Consider the following 23487-nt stretch of genomic DNA (forward strand, 5'->3'; position numbering starts at 1 on the left):
ATACTGGGGTTTCTGCCTGTGGGATAACCATAGGTCAGCTAGATGTTTTTCCATATTGCAGCCACTTGATATGTCCATACCTTACAGCTGCACAGTTACTGCACAGCTGAACATATCGGGACACCAACTCCACTTTATAGTTTTGCACACATCTAGGAAACATGGAAGACATTATAGGGCAGTATAAGAAGTACATCTAGCACTAGGGTGAGATATTACTCTTACTAAAGCTTTCAGAGTCTTCTTTATGCCTCTCTGTCTCTGCAGCTCCCTCCTCCACTCTTTTTAGACTTTTATGGGCAGCTGTAATCTGATCCCTCAGTGTACCATGTCAGAGAATGCTTTGGGGGGGATGTTTAAATGGAGAAAGAGGCATTTTCTCTGTTAAGGTATATTATTAAGTTACTTGTATACACATTTTGCCATTGATCTATGCAAAGTTTATTGAAGCTGTCGGGTCTATTCATTGTTGAAAGGCTGGTATTAATACTTGCTTCTGTGGTATCTTGTAACTACTTCCATATATACTCAAACCTTACATGGGAGTTAAGGAAAAAGGTCTGTTTTTTTTCCCTAGAAACATCACTGCCCTCCTCCATAAACTAAAATTGCAAAGCAAAGAAAGCATCACTACCCCCAAGATAGATGGGGTTCATCCCTGCACAGTCCTTACCATGTTCCACAGTTTCCTTTTTGTTGGCGTCTTTACCAGGCCTGTTTTTAAGCTGTTTGTGTTGTTGTGCAGGCAGCACAGATTTAAGGTTGGGAACCATGGAAGCTGGACCCACCCTTCCCTGGGAAATCACAGGTGACACTGAAGACTATTAGTGATGGACGTCTACAGTATTGTATAAGGAAGTAAATATCTTCTGGTAAACACTGTGGATTATTTTTCACATGTCTGAACTAGGACTGCCCAGCTGTAAGGACTGTTCGTCTATGATTGAGACACACGTTATTATAATATAGATTCTGAGTCATATATTAGTAACTGGTGGACCAGTTTTTTAATGCCTAAACTAAAGGTGATGGATCATAGGGCTTCTTACCTTTAAATCCATGGATTTTACCCTTACAATCCAGTGCCCCAACAATTAGCATAAAAAATATGCAAATTATGGGCATAAAGCCCATGGGGGTTCCCAAGGCTGCATGAGCCCAGAAAAGCTCAGCCTTTTTATTCTAACGTAACGCCCTCAGGCCCATCATATACCCACAGACTAGGCAGACAGACAGAAGCTTGGTGCATGCACTTGTAATGCCATTAGCAATGCATGTTCTCTGATATGCATACTTGACAACCAGGAAGGGTATAGTCTGAGTCATTCGACCACCTGGTTTTTCCTACCACGTATAGATTTCAGGTGTTAAGGAGTGTTCTGTGCGAAGTGCTGGAACAAGGCCTGGGCAGACTGCTACTGTGGGAGAGTGGGATTCTGGAACACTTACCCTGGGAGAGACTGCCAAAAGATTTCTTGTTGTCTATAAGTGTTCAAGAAAAGCTGCTAATATTGGTGCCTGGGTCTGTCAGTCTTTACTTTGCATTGTAAAAGGAGTCCTGCCTGCCCCTTGCCTCGTATTTGCCCAGAGAGCTGTCTAGCATTGCAATGATTGATCCTTACAAATATATTGACATTTTTATTAAAACCTTGGATTGCAAGCATAATTCGTTCTGGGAATGTTCTTGTAATCCAGATCTTTTGTATATCTAAGCACAATTTCACATAAATAAATAAAGTGCAGGTGTTTCGTTCCACAACCCATAAACAAAGTAGGTGTTGTTATAAAAAAGGCTTTATCTGTAAAGAAGGGGTTAATCAGTTAACTCTCCATCCACACCACTTCCCAGGTGGCTGCAAACCTGCTGGTACTGGTTCCGGCTACCTGGAGCAGCTATCTTGAAAGGTTTATTCAGGCGTGAGAGGGAAGCAGAAGTCCTACACCATCCAGCGCCATGTGTAGACAAGATGGCACTGACACGCGCTCAACAGCGGCGGCAGATGTCTAAACAAGGCCCTGGGGAGTTGGAGCACTCACCGATTGGGTTACATCTGTGCACGGAGGCTCTAGGCTGCCAGAGTAAAACACCAGAGTAGGAGGGCGTTGCAGCCTCACTAACACTCAGTCCTCCGGCAGCAGCGAGAGGAGATAAGGCCAAGCCGCTCGCTTCCACAGGAGGATCTCTGCATTCCTACAGGGTCCCTGACAAGGATGGGCACCGGAGGAGAGCTGGAAGGCGTCTGATTACCAGCCTAATTGATCAGGTAGCAGTGGGTTAAAATGACTTTCTTGGCTTTATACCCAGTACAGTATCGAGATGGGGAAACTGGGGGCTCGTATTACCCAATCTTGCTTGTTAACGTAGTTACAATTTTTTTTTTTAATTATTAGCTTTTCTTGCAATATGTTCTCAGATCAAGTTACTTGCAATCCGAGGTTTCACTGTATTATCGTGTCTTTGATAGAAAATTAGAGGTATTCTATGTAAGCCTGTCTCATAGCAAACAAAACCTTTAGCTCTTCTACCAAGACTATGGTGTGATATATGGCACTTGATGCTGAACAATAATGGACCATGATGTCCCAATACAGATACAGATCTGTGGAAACGTACACAGTCATGTAAGACCTAAGATAGGAGTGGAACACATCCAGCTTATATCTTGGCAGCATACAAGGAAGCGTGATAAGACTTGTGTGAATATCTGCCTCCTAGTGATGGAGCTGGAAAAATGAATTTTACTACCAGAGTGCTTACAATATATTATCTCTGCTAGGAACCTGTGCAAATAAGCATAACGGTATATACTGAATATGTGTATTATTTTAACCCTTTTTCTTTTGATTTTATTGTGTACATAAAACACAGAATCCAGACTGACTTTGTGGATAAATGTTACTAGAGCAAAGGACTCTAAATTTCATAGCTTCTTTAATACTAACTGTAAACTGTCTCTTCTCTTTCATGACTTCTCTCATAGTATAAGGCTATGTTCACACTAAGTAAGTATCGTAGTAATCACGGCTGCTGTTGGCGATTTGCAACAACGGCCATGATTACTAGGGTACTTGAGTAGTTCTGCACCTAAGGGAATCCCGGCCGGAGTGTATACACATAGTATACACTCCGGCCGGGATCCCTAGCGGCGCCTCAAAAAACTGACATGCCAGTTTTCTGCCTGTCAGTGCACACAATGGCGCGCGCGGCTCCGGCCGCACGCTCCATTGTGAGCAGTGGGGAATTCGGATGTGAGTGCACACGGAGGTTGCAGAGAATTTAATAAATAGCCTATACTCACCTACCACACTCCCCCAGGATCCTCCTGTCACATCATTGCAATGCTCCGAATGCTACTTCTGACACTGACCCGTCTCAGCAGTGACAGCCTGCTCTGGAAAATTACTGATCGTGGCGCTGCCCTGCTTCAGTCACTGATTGGCTGAGCAGGCTTTCACTGGCGAGGCAAGTCATTCTCAGGAGTATTCAGCGGAGGAGCAGAAGAAGTGACATGAGGACCCCCAGGGAAGCATGGTAGGTGAGAATGGGCTGTTTTCTATTTTTTCTCTTCAACCCGCATCTAAAAAAAAAAAAAAAAAAAAATAGGAGTGCATGGAGTACCCCTTTTAATGCCCCTGGTAATAAAGGTAATTTCTCTCTACCCATGTTCTTACTCCTTCATTTTTAACCTTTCACAAGCAATAAATCTATGGCATTAATAACAATAGGAATAATTGGTCACTGTTGTTTAAAACACTCTCCCTCTATATGAAAGGCTATGGGATGCCTAACATATTTGGAACTTTCATTTGCCAAAAGCGACCCCCTAACCAAGCATCCAATGGACCATTTTTACTTTCCGTCATTTTACTAGACAAAATAGCGCTTCATGCTGTGCTGTTTTAGACTCAGTTGAAAATGGCAAACAAAAGGAAGGCCCCTAATAGATCCTCCACTGCAGAAGTAAGTCTAGTCTCTTACTGCTCAGTACTGCTCTATATTGTCCTCAAGGCTTCTGCTGCTTCTGAGGTCTTGAGTCTTATAGAGATGTAAGGGAGAATCATCCTTCCTTCTGTGCATGTGCAGTATATGGAGGCATTATAGTGGCTACTCTACATCCATCTACCTTGGGTAAACTTTAAATTAAAATGTCACTGTCGTCTTTTTTTTGTAATTGGGTTTATTTGCAAAAAAATGCATTTTTATCATGAAAAAGCAGTTTAAAGCTCTCCCTTCTGTCTTCATGGTTTTCTATGCAGCGAGGACGGGTGGAGGGAGATGAGGCACCAAAACAAAACAAAGAGTGCATTTACAGGTACATCACTGTGCCATCTCCTCTGAAGTCAGCACTGACCTCTCTGACCTCTGAATACCGGCTTTCACACAGCTCCCACTGTGTAATCCTTTGTTCTCTGCTCTCTGCTGGCGACTAATCTCCCCCCTCCTCCTTCCCCTCTCCATAGATTACACAAGGCTCGACTGATGTAAAAGAGTCAAGATTTTCCGATAATGAGCAGTGAATGAGGACTGAGGGGGTGGGGGGACCTGGGAAAAGTCTTTCTGAATGCAGATAATGGCATATTTTCCTAATAAACCCAATTACAACGTTTCTTAAAATCGCCTGGACTATTGATTTCTGAAAGAAAAAAAAAAAAACACACGACAGTGACTTTTTAAAGATGACCTGGAGTAAGGCAAGAATTTGCACCCCCTAACCTGTAAACTGTTGGACTTTACTGATTGTATTATGGTGGTAATTCCCGATTTTCCTAATCTTTTACCAGCCTATCCAACCAACTCTCTTGTATCTCTACAGGGCAAGAAGTCAACCTCTTATCCACTGCTTGTTTCTATCATTCTTCACCTCAACCATCTGTCCCCTTCCCTGTCACCTTTTACTCTATAAATGTTCAGGGGATGTAATATTGTCACTGACCCCGACCCCTGCCTGATGTAGAATAATCAACAGAATAGCCTTCGATATGTATGAATATTGTTTTGTGACTCTCTTCTGAGGGGATTGGATAGGTTGAGTTCTGTTGGGTAGTGATAGGTCTGGATGTAAGGAGGTGGGTGGTCAGACACATTGTGCTCATGTTCATACTATCTGGGTGACGTTTATCTGTGGAGCGCAGTCAGGAATGTTCTGCGGTGACAGTCCTGGCAGCACAGAGCACTCGGCTAACCCTTTCACCTCATCCGCCGGATCTTCTGATCTTTCACCTTGTATGTATAATCGCTTAGGTCTTGCTCACAGCAGGTTTTTTTTCTTTAGTCCTTGATTTGATTGGATTTTTACAAAAATTGATAAAATAACATGTTACACAGACTGCTGGGCCACATGTACACAGCCGTATGTCACTCAATGGATAAAAATAATCAAAGGCTCACACTCTGCAACACAAGAGGCTCACGTACATACATAAAACATAAAGCTGTATAAAAATAATCAAAGGTTCCCACTCTGCAACACAAAAGGCTTACATACATACAACATACATAAACATAAAGCTGTATACCCTATAAGCTGAAAGGGGGATTAAGGAAGAGTTGGGTCTCTCGGACCGCTGTGAGATGATACTTCTATTAATTTAGTAGGAATCCTCATTCAGTGCTGTGTTTTGCACAGTCCACCCCCCTGCTCTGTGTGGAGCCTCCTGGGGGGGAGTATTGAGTGAAAGGGTTAATCACATGGCTGGAGGCAAAGGATGGGGAATGTCAGAGCAGCAGGAGCTGGAATCACTGAGAGGAAGACACTGGCTGTCACCCCTACACCTGTCACACGTCTGCATCCTACATGTAGGTTTATTCTCCAGGAACTTGTTTTATTGTGTGAATGGCGCTACTGGGATGTGCGGGCACCGCTGTATCCAAAAGGCTGGGTGAGGACTGCTGTGTGATGTATGTGATGTGACCTTGTTGTATGGATTTCTGTGTATAGTATCACAACCTATATAGTACATTATACTAGTACATAGCATATGTTTAGTACTAATATAAAAAATGCTTTTATGTGGGGATGTGAGAGTATAAATACAATCGCTCCATCTCCTCTTATCCTAGAATTTCCGTTTCTCCTTGTTCGAAGGTGAGAAAATCCATCCTGATCCGACACTGACCACTCTCATTGTTTTGTGTAATTCACTAGTGTGACGAATTGGAGTAAAAACTTTTTGTGTTGCAGCGTGTATTGTGTTATAGCGTGTGGCTGGGTTCTTCTCGCATTATGTTACTGCTGCTTAGGATGATGCTAGAAGGAGAGACAGGCGAGGAAGGGATCAGGAGGGCGCATCGTACTATTGGAGATAAATTGGAGATAAATGTGAACTTTAATGAAATACAGACCAGATTTACCTAAAATCAATAAAGGTAATTTCCTATAGCATTCAGATTATAACCAAGGGACCTGTTAGAACAGGGGTAGGGAACCTTTGCTCTCCTGCTGTTGCAAAACTACAACTCCCATCATGCCTGGACAGCCAAAGCTAAAGCTTTGGCTGTCCAGGCATGATGGGAGTTGTAGTTTTGCAACAGCTGGAGAGCCAAGGTTCCCTACCCCTGTGTTAGACCTTTGTAACTGCTGATTATGTTGCAGCCCTAAAGATGATTATGTCAGAGGAATGCATTGAGTCTTGTGGACCGTAGCCGCCTGGTCCAATGAGGGGAAATACCCTGCATGTAATGAGGATCAGAGATGATGTCCAGGAGTGTAACATATGTAAAATGCAGAAACTCTTCCTCTTTTTTAAGGTCATTTGATGTGTTGGAGTTTCTTCTTGGTTTTACAATGCTCGATTCCCGGTTTCCTTATCAGTTATAGGGGAAATTAAAGGCTTAGAAAACCATGGCCACTTTCCTCCAGAAACAGCACCACTCCCGTCCTCGGTTTTGGTGTGGGGTTTTGCAGCACTGTTCAATTGAGCTGAATTGTAATACCACGTACAACCTGAGGACAGGAATGGTGTTGTTTTTGAAAGAAACTGGCTTTCTCTAATCCTGGATTACACCTTTACGGGCTTACATAGTTGCTGATGCCAGAATGGGTGCCTGTGGGCCAGCGAGGGTCAGGATGTAAAGAGTTGTTATCCACATTTGTAAGTTCTTCGGTCCATTGTAATTATTATTATTATTAATAATAATAATATTATTATTATTATTATTATTATTATTATTATTATTATTATTATTATTATTATTATTATTATTTTATTATTATTATTTTATTATTATTATTTTATTATTATTATTTTATTATTATTATTTTATTATTATTATTATTATTATTTTATTATTATTATTATTATTATTATTATTTTATTTTTATTATTATTAGTAGTAGTATTAATAAAAAATTATAATAAAAATAATAATAAAAATAATTTATTATTATTACTAATACTATTATTATTATTATTACTAGTACTACTACTATTTATTATTAATAATAAAAGTAATTTTTTTTTTTTGTATTCACTATATATATCACTGTTCCTGTTTAATACTCTATATATATTCTACACATGGCGTACAACCAGATACATTTATAAGGCAGTAAACCTTAGCTGACTGTAATGTTTTGGCACATCACCCAAGCATCACTTATTTCTTCATACTTAGAGAACAGGGTGACATTTTCTCTTCTACAGGTTTTTCCATCTTCATCCAGAATATAAATGGAAAGTCGAGATTAAAAACTAATAACAGAGATGAATCCTTTGCTTAGTGATGGAGCGGCTGCTGTCTGCAGTCCCGTAGCTATCCGTCACTGCCGATATTCCTGTGTTACTATTCCCAACTATTATCGGGTCCCCTGAGTGTTCACCGGTGACTGATTGTCGGGAAAAATATTCCTATATTAGAAGATGCATCATGTGATATAAAAGGAATATATGTGCATGCCACGATTTCACAATTTACCAATAGGACATGAGGAGATTGGTAATTTCTTCTCCATAAAGTAATAAGGGTATGTGGACACAGTGTAATACACACAGTACACAGTACTCTCAATGCCCTTGAGTTTCTGACACATACTTTATTCTCTTTGTCTGTAATTTTGGACATGGGATAGCCCTATTCAAAGGATTGTATGCTTGAGGTCATAGTGTGAAATATGGAGCATTTTCTCATTGTAATCAAAGAAAAGCACATTACACATTGAGGGGGCATTCACACCATCTCCGCAATCTGTCCGTAGCACGGATGAAGTCCTGTGGAATTGATCTCTGAGCTTCATGATTAATTATGTCGGGAGCTCTGATACTGCTTAAATGTTTGAGCTGGTGTACTGACACAGCTGCGCGGCTGTGTCAGTACACAAGCGTAAACTTTCAAAAAGTATCAGAGCTCCCGACATTATGGTGCAGTTTCCATATCAATTTGCAAATCAGTGTTGCAAAAATTTGTGCTGTATAATCCGTAGTGCAGAAATCCTAGTAAAAGGCTATTGTGTGGACATACCTTACCTCTGCCCTCACATCAAGAACATGGTGTGGGGCCTCTGTATGTGTGAGTCTTAAGTACATCTATGCTATGTCTATTGGCCTTTAATTTTATCAGTATGTTTAGTATAAAGTTTATTTATGGCATAGTGCATGTGGCCGCTTAGTGTACTGTAAACTGGGAATGTAAGTGAAAAGACCAAGGATGGGGAACCTTCAGCCCTCCAGCTGTTGCAAGACTGCAACTCCCATCATGCCTGGGCAGCCAAAGCTTTAGCTGTCCAGGTTTGATGGAAATTGTATTTTTGCAACAGCTGAAGGGCCAAAGGTTTCTCATCCATCGGATAGAATGTCAAGAAGAGGGCCTAAGTGTTTTTCATTAATTCTAAGGTATGTTCCAATCTTATATAAAGGCCCCCAAACACATTAAGATAAAGATGTTTCCAACCTCAGTGGGAATGGCCAACCATATTGAATGGTACGTTTTTCTGTTCTGTTGGACATGATCAAGCCAGACTTCTCGTCATATAAACAATAGTGTAGTCATCTAAAGACCACAAACAAAGATAATCTAAAAACTTTTCATCATACCATAAATCTGTGAATTGACCTTATATTTCCATTAAACTAGAAAATACCATTACTAGACCTGCTTATTTATTCAGTCGTCTACTAGCCCAAAGGTATCAGATCCATGTCATGGGTGAGCGATGTGGGAACCAGACTGTGATTGTGTTAGGAGACTTCACTGCATGTAAAATGTAACGAAAGGAGCGAGAAGGCGAGAGAGCCTGCCTTAAATCTATATGTTGTATGCAGTAATGTAATGTCCTCCCCTATAGCACAGCTGCCAGGCGGTTATTACATTCATGATAAAATGACTTGGGGTTTTGTTGCGTTCGCTCCTCCTCTGATTTGATTCCAGACCTTCTTTTGGTACAAGTAACCTCTATAGAGTGACTATGGCTCAGAACAGATGACAGATGTTAGTGACTGCTCAGAGTCCCTCAGTGATATATTCATCAGTGCACGGCTGACTCTGATAGTGTGAACGGAAAGCGATTTGTATTTCTTTTGTGTAGCTTGAGTCTCAATGCTATTGATTTTTGTGTTTTCTCATCCGGCAGCTATACACCCATCATGGCGAGAGACTTAAGAGTTTCCATGGACCAGGACCTTGCCGTTGACATAATCCCTAGGGAGCCTAAAAAGTTACCTAAACAAGCTCGAGAAGCCTTGATTGTCGACCGCTCCCATATGTTCTCTGAGCACAAGAAGCAGAGGTACATGGAAAAAGATGGCAAGTGCAATGTTCACCATGGCAATGTTAAAGAGACCTACCGATACTTCAGTGACCTCTTCACCACCCTGGTGGACCTCAAGTGGCATTTCAGCCTGTTAATCTTCACCCTGGTATACACTGTCACATGGCTGTTTTTTGGACTTATTTGGTGGTTTATCGCATATATGAGAGGAGATCTTGAACATGTAGGAGACAAAAGCTGGGTCCCTTGTGTGGAAAATCTCAATGGCTTTGTGTCTGCATTCCTATTTTCCATTGAAACAGAAACCACAATCGGTTATGGATACCGGGTTATAACCGAGAAGTGCCCTGAAGGAATCGTCCTGCTGTTAATCCAAGCCATCCTGGGCTCCATTGTTAATGCCTTGATGGTTGGTTGCATGTTTGTAAAGATAAGCCAACCGAAGAAGCGAGCCGAGACCCTCATGTTCTCCAATAACGCAGTCATTTCCCTCAGGGACGGGAAAATGTGCCTGATGTTTCGTGTTGGAGATCTCCGGAGTTCCCATATTGTGGAAGCCTCGATCAGAGCCAAACTCATTAAATCTAAGCAGACCAAAGAAGGAGAATTTATCCCACTGAATCAGATGGACATTAATGTCGGTTTCGACACCGGGGACGATCGTCTCTTCCTTGTCTCTCCGCTGATCATTTCACATGAAATCAATGAGAAAAGCCCCTTTTGGGAATTGTCTCGCTCTCAGCTTGAAAATGAAGACTTTGAAATTGTTGTTATTTTAGAAGGCATGGTGGAGGCTACAGGTAAGGCATTTTGTACTATAACTGTATATACCATTGCATACACTAAAGGATAAAGGAAGAACAGATTCTAACACACAGATATTTTTGTTAGATTTCACTGCTTTACTTGTACCTAATTCCCTCTACACACAACTTCATCAGGTTTCAAGGTACTTACTACCGTTTATATGGTAGTCGTCAGTCATTTCCATATTTTCAACTTAAGAAGCAACATGTAAGTAATATGTCTTAGAATTTATTGCATGCAAAATAGCTTTCCTCCAGAATTTAAAGTGCCTCCTATTGAAGGCAGCTTTCCTGTAAATCAATGCTAATTTCGTATCCAGACGAAACATGAAAATGATTACACCCTTTGGACATAGGAACCATTGGGAAGCTTACATTTGAATATAGTGTATCAGACGTATAGACTAAATGCAATGTGACCTGAGCCTGCTGCCCACATACATACTGTCCACATACATACATTTTATGTACAGAATATTGATGGATTGAGGATGGAAGTATGTCAAGTCTATAGGTAAATGTGGTGGCTTTTCAAAATATTTTGGAAGTACTCTTGCAGCGCTGGTGATAGGAATATCCTGGTGTTACTTGGAGGAAGCTGCGGCAGTATTGTATACAGTGGAAATGTCAAATAAGACACAGTAACCGGCACAGCAGTATACCTTTAGTTCCAGAGACCTGCGCTCAACAGCAAGTGAGTGATCCACCTGTGCACGTTATTGAGGGCTATTAACCTTCTTTTTTTTTTTTTTAAATAGTTTATTATTTTCATATAGAAACAGTATCACCTTACATTACATTGTAATATCTAAAAAAACAAACAAAAGACATTTCTAATCCCCCCTCCCTCCCGCCCAGAAGTTATGTCCTTTATCTTAGTTTCAGATCCAACCAATCGTACATCACCAATTGTGGTGATGGATAAAACCCGCAGGGCGCCCACATAACCCTTCCAACTCTTAAAGCTATACCTCCTCCACCCCCACTGCAACTATTTACAAAGTTACCATACACACCACTAGGTGATGGCTCTAACCGCGTCCCCAGCCCACCAGGAGGCCAGAGCAGGCCAGAAAGGGGGCAAGCCAACCCAACATATTCAAGCTCATTCTTTGATCTTTCACATTTTCATATATCAGTCACTTAGCCTCTTATTGATCACAATATGCTTCCAGTCTCCTTCCCTACCCAACACACCCTTATCGGGTGCCCCGGGCAGACAAAGATAACCCACACTCATACTGGAAACGACGACACCGTTTCACCAGAGCCAGTAGTCCCCAGCCCCAACTTGTCCCGATGAACCCCAACATCCATATATCATGGACAACAAGGTACCTCCGCACAGGTGGGATTCACATACATTCTTCCAACTCTTGAGGCTTAGCCTTAAAAGAAACAAGACTCTATATATAAAAAAAAATTAACCACTTCCATCTCAGTCCGGTCTACTTCTTGACCTGAACCTCTCTATAGGTATATTAAACATGATGGGTCCCCACGCCCATCCAACCCACTCCGTCCCCGCGATCCAGCAGGGATGCGATCCAGCCCCCACCCCAATCACCCACCAATCATCCTTTATAATTTTAACAACAACATAGGCGCCCTGAAAGTACCACACAGGTTTACAACTTATAACAACTTTTCCTCCACCAATATAATACTTCACTTTCTTGTTGTTCTCCAACTACCATCCCAGATGTAATCTTAACTCTTCTTATTCTACCATAACTTCTCTATCCAACCCCTCCCACCCCCTCTCAGCTGGCAGGGAAGAAAAAAACAAAAAAAAACCTATAAATATATAAAAATTTTAACTACTCTAAACATTATCACTCCAATACTTTTCCCATTGTTCAACGTGATCTTTTAGCTTCTTATCCTTACTTTTCTTTATGTAAGTATTATGCCAGAGTTCATTCTTCAAGATTACGGTACTTAGTTCTCTCCATTCCCTCACACTAGGGGCATTTGGGGATATCCAGTTTCGCAATATAATCATCCGAGCTGCCAGAAGCAATTTATAAATTACCTTATTAGTACTTTTCAATGTATGTCTTTCATCAAACACCCCCAGAATTGCAGAAATATATTCATCTTCTGTTACCAAATCAAATAATCGTGACAAAATTAAGAAAACTTCCTCCCAAAATGATTTCACCCCTCCACACATCCACCAGTGATGTTCTAAAGTTACATTATCTGTGCCACACTTATAGCAACTAACCACTTTTCCCTTCCTCCATTTACTAATATCTTTTGCTGAGTAATACAATCTATGTGTACAAAAAAATTGTCGTCATATGTTTTTCATCTGTGATATAGTTTTTTGCATTTTCATACACTTTTATCCAAAAATCTTGATCTCTTTCCCCAATTATGATCTCCCATTTCTTCTGTGAATTAATTTTAACCTTACTATTATACATCAATCCCAAAACCTTATATAATTTGGTGATTTTACCTTTAGTACTTCCCGACATACCCCAAATCTGTGCAATTCCTTCTGAAATTCTAACATTCCAACACACTCCATCTTTCGTGTTTTTAATAGCATCTTTTACTTGTAAATATCTTAGATGACATAGTGAAATCTCTAAACTATTATTTAAATCGTTATATGACTTAAACACCCCACTCGTGAAAAACTGATGAACATATTTTAAACCCCTTTTTATCCAGTATTCTGGTTCAGGAATTTTAGCTATTTCTGGAATTTGACTATCACCCCACATTGGTGTGAAGGAGTACATTCCATCTTTTTTGTCGCCATTTCTAACCATTTCCCATACTTAAATTACCAAATTATATAATGAATCTTTATGGTAATTTACTCTTAATTTTGCCTCTAACAGTTCAAATATGTCTGTCACCCACCCCTTTTGTTGCCCTAGCCACTTATCCTAAACTTTATCCCTCTCCAATTCACTATCCATGCTAAATTAAAGGCAACAAAATATCTAAAAAAAATCAGGTACTCCCAGCCCCCCCTTCTCTTCTGGCAACATCAAAATCTCTAACTTTAGGCGCACACCCTTTTTCTGTTCCAAATGAGCTCGTTCAGTAGTCCACCAATCTTCTTAAAGATCTTTTTGCTTAACCACACTGCAGATCCTCCCAATACATAATTCAGCTGCGGTAACCAGATCTTTTTTATTAGGTCTACTGTCTGCCCTAGACAAGGGGAGCCTATTCCGTATACTGACCTGTTGTTTCATTTTTTTAATTCTCGGATATATGTTTAGTTGTCTATATCTTCCCAGATCTGCGTCTATCCAGACCCCCAAATACTTAAAAGTTCCATCTGGTTCCAAGATTTTAAGTTCTTCCTGGTTGTACACCCTAATTTTTGAGTCAAGGGGAAGGAGGACCGATTTCCCCCAATTAATAACTAAACCGGAGAGCTGCCCAAACCTCCGTACTCTTCCATCACCCCGTTCAATCATTATGTTGCGTTTTCCATAAAAAGTAAAAGATCGTCTGCATAAAAAGCTATTTTGTCCCCACTCCAAAGCCCTGCATCCTCTCGTTTTTATTAATAGATCTAGCTAAAGGTTCCATCACCAGGGCAAAGAGCAGGGGGGAGAGGGGACAACCTTGCCTGGTTCCTCTACCTAAATCAAAATACTCCGACAAACATCCATTAAGGACGACCCTAGCCCTCGGTTTACAGTATATTATCTGCATCCACCTTAGAAACACTTCACCAACACCAAATTCCTTCAGTGTTCTCCACAGGAAGGGCCACTCTACACTGTCAAACGCCTTAGCTGCATCCAAGGACAGTATAGAGTGGCCCCCCCCGGACATCCCTCCTGTATATTTGCATACACCCTTCTGATGTTATCGTGAGTGGATCTACCTGGAACAAAACCACACTGTTCCCTACTAACTAAAGAAGTAAAAACCTTCACTAGTCTATTAGCAAGAAGTTTTGACAAAAGCTTCATATCCGCATTTATCAAGGAAATGGGTCTATATGATTCTGGATCCAGGGGATCCTTATCTGGTTTGGGAATTAGGACAATATCTGCATCATATAGAGATTCCGGAAGATAGCCTCTAACATATGAATTACACAAAACCTCCTGAAATTGGGACAACAAAGATTTTTCAGTTGCTTTAATAACTTCTGATGGTAACCCATCTGGCCTGGGGTTTTCCCTGATGCCATACCTCTAAGTGTTTGTGATAATTATTCCGTTTCGATGGGGCGATCTAGCCATTGTCTCTGTTCCTCCAGCAGTCTTGGTAATTCAAGAGAGGAAAAGTAACCATCTAGATCAGCCCCATCTTGCCACCTAGATCTATACAGGGCTATTAACCTTTAATGGTGTGCTCAGCCTTAGAAATTTTCAACAGTCCATAGTAGCTTGAGAACACTGTACAGTCATGGCCAAAAGTTTTGAGAATGATACAAATATTAATTTTTACAAACTTTATTGCTTCAGGTTTTTAAAATGGCAATTTGCATATACTCCAGAATGTTATAAAGAGTGAGCAACTTAACAGCAATTACTTGCAAAGTCAATATTTGCCTAGAAAATGAACTTTATCCCCAAAACACATTTCAACATCATTGCAGCCCTGCCTTAAAAGGACTAGCTAACATCGTTTCAGTGATTGCTCCATTAACACAGGTGTGGGTGTTGATGAGGACAGGGCTGGAGATCAATCTGTCATGATTAAGTAAGAATGACACCACTGGACACTTTAAAAGGAGGTTGGTGCTTGGTATTATTGTTTCTCTTCTGTTAACCATGGTTATCTCTAAAGAATCACGTGCAGTCATCATTGCACTGCACAAAAATGGCCTAACAGGGAAGAGTATCGCAGCTAGAAAAATTGCACCTTAGTCAACCATCTATCGCATCATCAAGAACTTCAAGGAGAGAGGTTCCATTGTTGCCAAAAAGGCTCCAGGGCGCCCAAGAAAGACCAGCAAGCGCTATGACAGTCTCCTTAAAAGTGTTTCAGCTGCGGGATCGGGCTACCGGCAGTGCAGAGCTTGCTCAGGAATGGCAGTAGGCAGGTGTGAGCGCATCTGCACGCACTGTGAGGCGGAGACTCTTGGAGCAAGGCCTGGTCTCAAGGAGGGCAGCAAAGAAGCCACTTCTCTCCAGAAAAAACATCAGGGACAGACTGAAATTCTGCAAAAGGTACAGGGAGTGGACTGCTGAGGACTGGGGGAAAGTCATTTTCTCTGATGAATCCCCTTTCCGATTGTTTGGGACATTTGGAAAACAGCTTATTCAGAGAAGGCGAGGTGAGCGCTACCACCAGTCTTGTCTCATGCCAACTGTAAAGCATCCTGAAACCATTCCTGTGTGGGGTTGCTTCTCAGCCAAGGGAATTGGCTCTCTCACATTCTTGCCTAAAAACACAGCAATGAATAAAGAATGGAACCAGAATGTCCTCCAAGAGCAACTTCTCCCAACCGTCCAAGAGCAGTTTGGAGATCAACAATGCCTTTTCCAGCATAATGGAGCACCTTGCCATAAAGCAAAGGTGATAACTAAATGGCTCAGGGAACAAAACAAAGAGATTTTGGGTCCATGGCCTGGAAATTCCCCAGATCTTAATCCCATTGAGAACTTGTGGTCAATGATCAAGAGACGGGTGGACAAACAAAAAACACCAAATTCGGTCAAAATGCAAGCATTGATTGTGCAAGAATGGACTGCTTTCAGTCAGGATTTGGTCCAGAAGTTGATTGAGAACATGCGAGGGAGAATTGCAGAGGTCCTGAAGAAGGATCAACACTGCAAATATTGACTTGCTGCATTAACTCATTCTAACTGTCAAAATAAGCTTTTGTTACTCATAATATGATTGCAATTATATTTCTGCATGTGATAAAAAATCTGACAAACACACACAAAAACCAGAGGGCAGCAGATCATGTGAAAATATAATATTTGTCATTCTTAAAACTTTTGACCATGACTATAGTATGAAAAATAGTGCTTTTATTCACAAGTACCCATGTCAATACCGCGATAGAACTGCGGAGACAGATGCCAGGATCACAGCAAACAAACAGGTTACAGATGTCTCACCCTTACTGGGCTTCTTCTAGATACGGACTAAACTCTCGACCCCTTGTGGAACTTTCGGCATTATGATTTATTATAATGCTGAGAGCTCCGAAATAGCTCAACTTATTTGCTGCTGAACTGACATGGCTGTGTCACTACAGTAGCACAAAACTTTAACTCTTTCGGAGCTGTTGGCATTATAATAAATCATAATGCCGAAAGCTCCGCAATAAGTCACGAATTTAGTCCTTGACATATAGGCTTAATTTGACCCAGGGAAAGAAAAGCGGCGTCACAGAAAAGCCGCTGCAGCGGTCCGTTTTTTTGAACCGCGGCCCGGTTCCCATGTACGGCGCCGTTCTATCCACAGGTCCCGGGCCGGAGCTGAAGCACAGGAAGCAGGCCGGCCTGCCCCCCAGTTGGAGGGAATTTCCTCCCCTCTATGACGCGGCTTCATAAGGATCAATGGAGCCACGTCATACAGGGGCAGGAGATTCCTCCCACTGGGGGCGGGCCGGCCCGCCTCCTGTGCTTCAGCTCCGGCCCGGGACCCGTGGATAGAACACGGGAATCGGGCCGTGGTTCAGAGAACGGACCGCGGCACCGGCTTCCCCGTGACGGTGCCGTTCTATCCGTGGGTCAGATTGTGCATCCTCTTTTAGGCCTTATTACATGGGCTTATCAGTGGGAGCAAGTGAGCCCTGTCCTGTCAGGTCAGCGCTCGCTTGCTCCTCATTCCCCACTCATTGCCAGCGCTCATACGCACGCCGAATGAGATATTCTGCCTAATACAACCGATAATTGCTTGTAATAGGGCCTTTAGTCTCTTGTTTATTTACTTTAATGTAATTTTTATTTCTCCATAGACAACAATTACTACAAAACAGTTCATCTAAATAAAACTTTGCATCAATTGTCATTATTATTTTATATTGGAGAAACCAAATTTATAACTTTTTCAGATTTTCGAAACCTTTTCCAAACCAAGGTTTAATTACCAAACAGATGCATCACGGGATAACCTGAGCATATCTATAACACAGGTTTATATTGGCTATGCCAGCATGCCGTTCTGTTCTGCCTATGGATAACTAGCACAATATCAGATGAGCTGCACAGGACAGAGCCTGGAAAGTACATGGTCAGGATTCCAGGTGGTTAAGGTTGGGTTCTGGGTGGTTGCAGGAACACATGTCCTTGTCATACTCTTTGGACCTTGTCAGTAAGGCCAGGTGTGTTTATTTATTGCTGTGAATTCTTATCGAAATCCACATTTCTATTGCTTTAATTGAAATCCAGGACAAGAAGTATCATATTAATGCTTCACCAGAGTTTCTATTCCGCCAAAAATTGATTTTAGAATTGGGTCAGATATATATATTTTTTTTAAGCTTTGATATTTACAACTATGAATAGTTTACAAAGCATGGCCATACTAGAGGTCAGTGGCTGCTAACCTGTGGTTCTTCATCTGATGGTTGTGCATCAGCAGGAGAGCTGCAAGTTGGAGAACACTGCTATAAGGGTTCATATTAAAGGGGTAGTGCGGCGCTAAGAAATTAATCACAAAATAAAACACATTACAAAGTTATACAACTTTGTTATGTATGTGAATGGCCCCCTTCCCCGTGTTCCCCGACCCCGCTTGTGGACCCGGAAGTGTAGTGCATTATACATACCTGATTCGTGTCGACCACCGTCTTCTGACAGTGATGTAATCTTCGGGAGGCCGGCTGACCCGCTCCTGCCGTCCCTCACGTCGGCCCCCCCTCTGCCACGTCATAACTGTGCTCAGCCGTGATTTGCTGAGCATAACTGTGCTCAGCCAATCGATTGGCTGAGCAGAGGGGGGCTGGCATGAGGGACGGCAGGAGCGGGTTGGCCGGCCTCCCGAAGATTACATCACTGCACTCCCCCTTTTAAGTCATTGCAATGCAGCATTACATTCTCTGAATTATATTGTATCTTCCATGAAGCCACACTTCCACTCTTTTCTGCTCACTGTTGACTCTTGGTATTTTCATGTTATTAGTTTGTCAGTCTGGATACAGAGTGAAGGCTGCTGCCCTGTCTGTGATGGTGTAACCCTTGTTATTAGTCATCATTAGCGCTGCCTAATGGGATTATGTTAATAGACTTTATCAGCCGTGAAATCGTCACTTAAGTTGATGATTTTAGTTCTGCTGTTTTCACATTAACCGCTGTGTGAATGAGTAACGCAAAGTAACGCTTTCTCCATCTTGTTTGTTGTGCACCAGAACTTGACGTTTCATGACTGAAGTTCTGAGCTTCTTGTTACCTCTTTATGTATTTTAAAAACGGTCTTGATGGGTACAAATTAAAGGAGTAAATCGGCCTAAACTAACAAACTACATCCACTGCTTCCCCTGTAAGTAGTAACAGTTAGGGTTATATTACATGGGCATACTGCTGCTCGTATAAAGAGCCTATTACATGGCTCAACCACCACTTACAGGATTGCACAAAAAGCTGCCTCGGTATGCGGCCCTTTACCTCCATCAGCGTCCCCTGTTTTTTAACCATTTAAAAAAGGCAATACATCAGTGCTTGTTCATTGGCTAATTTCTGGGCAACATTCTCCTGTGCTCTCCTGTGCACCCAGTTTAATATGCCCCTCAAATCTGTCTTCCCTTAAATCTTCCTTGGAGACCAAGACCGACAACTTCTTGCATCAGACACAGGGTAACTGTAAATGTAGCGTATAGCACTCCCCCCCCCCCCCCCCCCCCCTTTACTGGGGCTGCTGTAAAATAAAAAAAAAATCAATAAATAATGCTTACCTACCTCATTGCTATTATTGTGGCTTGCTCTGGTCTCCTGTTACTGCCTGCTCAGCCAATCACTGGCTGCAGTGATGTCCCATCTTGGCCAGTGATTGGCTGAATGGGCAGGTCCTGCTCCAACCTATCGTCTCAGAAGCAGGAAGAAGAGATGAGCAGCAAGCTCAGATGAGCTGCTGGGGAGTGGAATAGCTAAGTATCCATTAGTTTTTATGTTTCCTTCCTTTTTACAGCAGCCCCAGATAAATATGCATGGATTATTTTTTTCTTTTTCGCTTTTTGAATAAACTTCACTGCTTCATAGTATTTAGGAGTGCTGCGATAATTTCCTATTTTGCAGTTTATTGGGAGGACAGTCTTCAGATTGCTGGCACTCCAGCTTATCACTACTTTGGCTCTGCTGCACTATTGGATGGATAGACAGACAGATGGTTAAAGGGCCAGTTCACACAGAGTAAAATCGGCGGAATTCCCCGCCTGTCGTCTGTTTCAGTGAGACTGCTTGTGCGCCTCTGCTTCCGGGGCTCTCCTTTCGTAACGTTGACATGTCAGATGATTTTACTCTGTGTAAACTGGCCCTTATAGTAAAAATAATATTGTATATATTTATATTTGTGGTGGAATAGCTGTTTAAATTTTTTTTGTTAAAAAACTAAAACATTAACATAAAACTAATTATATATATATATATATATATATATATATATATATATATATATATATATATACCAACAAGACACAACAATCACTGAACTCAGGGAGAACAGTGAAAAATTTCAATGGAGTACTCATTTACAAGTCTCCATTGATTGTCCCATACGAAATTTTAATATGCAAAAAAGGGGTCCGTGGAGCCTCAGTTACGAGTCTCAAAACACTGAAATAGCCAGATATCCCTCTCTCCAGAGAAGGAAGCCCATTGCCAAGGGGTTATAAATAATAAAAAAAAATATATAATATATATTTTTTTTTTTCTATGAAAATAAGACTGGTTGTTAAAAAAAAAGGGTGAGGGCTTATTTTTGGGATAGAGCCTTTTTGTGCTGAAACACAGTATGCCCCTACATTCTAGCCCCACTCCACACGGTATTTAGCCCCCATACTGTATGTCACACTGTTAGGCCCCCATACTGTAAGTTCCCCTGTAGATAATACCCATGCTGTATACCTCCCTCCCCCTCTGTAGTTGCCCATGTACCCTCCATCCCCCATATTCAATGTCTCCTACTGTGCATCTTCTTACCCCTACTGCCCCCTACAGCTTGTGTTGAGCAGTTGGGGGTGGAGCATAACAAGTCTGGCTCTGATTGGCTGATGCTCAGCACCCAGTGTCAGGGATCTGGTCAGCTGACTGAAACTAGGGCTTATTATTGAAGTAGGGCTTATATTTTAAACGTAACCCAAAAAGCCTGCAAAACACAATAATTAAAATCTGCAGTTATGAATATTCCTGCCAAAATGCTGCAAGTGGATTTCCACACTGTTGTGAATTGCATAGCAAATTGACGATTCACGGCAGAACGGCAGGAACATCCACAGCTGCATATTTTTTACACGTTGGGCCTCATTCCCATCTGCATCACACATCCTGTCAGGAGCCTCTCTTGCATCTGTCTTCCAAATCGATCAAATATCCGATAAAATGCTGGATACCAGAACCGTGCTGGTTCCCATTAACGTGTAGTCAGTCAGACATTGCCTGTGTCTGGCTTTCAGGAGATACAGCAACACTTTTTTTTAGGGTCCTATTCCATGGGCCGAGGAGGGCCCGATCAACGATGTAAATGAGCGCCGATCTGCTAGATCGCCACTCGTTTACTAGGCCTATTCCACGGCCCGATGATCGTTGAGCGAGGGCGGCAGGGACATCATTACCGATGTCCTTGCAGCATACATTACCTGCAGGGCTTCTCCTCTGCTCTGTCTTCCTCCCCGGGTCCCGCGCGCTCTAGCTTCAGAATGGCCTGTCAGCTGACAGGCCACTCAGCCAATCACAGGCCGCGGCGGTCCCGGCCTGTGATTGGCTGAGCGCTCCGTCAGCTGACAGGCCATTCTGAAGCTAGAGCGCGCTGGACCCGGGGAGGAAGACAGAGCAGAGGAGAAGCCCTGCAGGTAATGTATTGTGCTTCTTAAATCGTCGGTCGCCCGCCGCTGACCGCTATTCCACCGTAGCGCGGAGGGGGAACGATGATTTTAGGTCTGGCCCTAAATTAACGATCAGCCGATGACACGATCATCGGCTGATCGTTCTCTCTATTCCACTGAGCGATAATCGGCCGCATCTGGCCGAATGGGGCCGATTATCGTTCCTGTGGAATAGGGCCCTTATCCACCCCCACCCCTAAGGGTGCGTTCACACGTACAGGATCTGCAGCAGATTTGAGGACATTGTTGCAAATGACAATTTGACATTTTTGACCCATGTAATAGATCTTCAGGCCACATTTACACATACATAATCCTGTCTATAATTGTGGATACGCAACTACAGACCTGATTTAGGTGTGTATCCGAAACCATCCACATTTGCACAAACCCATTGATTGAAATGGGTAATCCATGACGCAAATATAGATAACGGCCCCCATAACTTGGTGTGTACATGGGGCCATAGAAATGAATGGATCCTCAATTATGCACATGTGTGAAAGGGGCCTTACCCTTGGCAGATTGTTTTGCAGTATGCCACATATTTCATTCAGCCTTGTTTTGTATCCTGACAATACATTGTGGCTACACGTTGTTGTTTTGTGTTCCATTATAATCGTGGTCCTCAGGATTCATTCCCGCTGTTGCTCTCCATTACCCCTCTGGTACTTTTCCATCCTCCATACCTGTGACGATTGTGACATAGATAAGTATGTGAAGCAGGCTGTGTGCCTGTCAACAGGGATTTTCATATAACATTGTTTGGGCACAAGAGCCTATAAATCATTGTTTGACCCCCAATGACTCTCAGGTTAACTTTAAAACTAACTTTATTCCCTGTTTCAAGGAACATTAAGCAAGGCAATAAATAACAAGGCAGCTCGGTAGCACAGGAGCGGCAGAGCCAGTGCTTAACCCCTTGGTTACTGTAAGAAAACTAGACACCTGACAGCGTTTGTGGGAATCCCTTCTTATAGAGACTTGTGTGTCACTTTCATGGGTTTCTTTGTGATCCTTGTAGGAATGACTTGCCAAGCACGCTGCTCCTATGTGAATACAGAGGTGTTATGGGGACACCGCTTCACCCCAGTCCTTACCCTGGAAAAAGGATTTTATGAAGTGGATTATACGACCTTTCACGACACCTACGAGGCTAACACCCCTACCTGTAGTGCCAAGGAACTGAAGGAATTGCAAAGAGGGGATCGTCTCTCCGATCGGGTCTACACAGCGCAGAGGAATCAGGGAACGCAGAATGGGGCCCCCAAATCAAAGAGGCACAGCATCGGGGCGCAACCAGACTAAACTGAGAGAAGAAAGAGGACTTGTGCTGCAAGACGTTCCATGTCTCCGGCTAGAGGAGATGTGATAGCATTTGACATCTAGGCTTAGATCCTGACAGTCTCTGTCCTGGTAGATGGAGATGCTGGAGGAAACTTGTGGGTGGAATGGTAACCTCTCATTCACAAGAAGTAAACAGCGGAGTCACAGAATCCAGGGGGGCCTGTGCATCAGGTATGATGGAGACCATACATTATATAGACACCATACATCATGTGGCTACCCTTTTCTGCTCATTTATTTGCAGGGAGAGGCGTAATAAGTATTTTGCTTCACTCACGAACACTGGAGATCCAGAACCCTGGTCCAGTTGTTTTTCACTGTGCAGCATTAGTGGGTGGGGTGTATATTGGGGTAACTTTCACTACTGTTGTAATCGTAACAGATTTAACAATAAAATCATCATCCATTGTAAAGTGCTGCTGTGCTGTGTTGGTGCACAATGTTCTTATTGTTCTTTTATCAGCGAGATGGTGACTGTGGCATATACCATGCCATTGTTGTAGTATACCAGTGCCGGGTTATATTGTATTGGTCGCTTCTTCTAAACTGGCAGAAAGCTATTTCTGATTTCTGGTCTGCAGTGAACAGAGATCTGGCTGTGGGATTTAAGTGAGCACCGACCTCTATAGCTCAATAGGTGGAT

The 23487-nt window shown here is 42.3% G+C and overlaps 1 protein-coding gene across 1 annotated transcript in view; it reads left to right on the top strand.

Annotated features, from left to right (window-relative positions):
- KCNJ5 (potassium inwardly rectifying channel subfamily J member 5) overlaps positions 1–23188 on the top strand; it is a 72691-nt gene extending 49503 nt beyond the window's left edge. Inside the window, exons 3-4 of the mRNA XM_069946509.1 lie at positions 9567–10504; positions 22522–23188. Coding sequence (XP_069802610.1) covers positions 9567–10504; positions 22522–22805 — 1222 coding nt within the window. The 3' untranslated portion in view covers positions 22806–23188. The remainder of the gene's footprint in view (positions 1–9566; positions 10505–22521) is intronic.
- Positions 23189–23487: the final 299 nt, after the last annotated feature.

The sequence above is a fragment of the Dendropsophus ebraccatus genome, chromosome 12 (assembly GCF_027789765.1).
Source record: "Dendropsophus ebraccatus isolate aDenEbr1 chromosome 12, aDenEbr1.pat, whole genome shotgun sequence".
Taxonomy (NCBI): domain Eukaryota; kingdom Metazoa; phylum Chordata; class Amphibia; order Anura; family Hylidae; genus Dendropsophus; species Dendropsophus ebraccatus.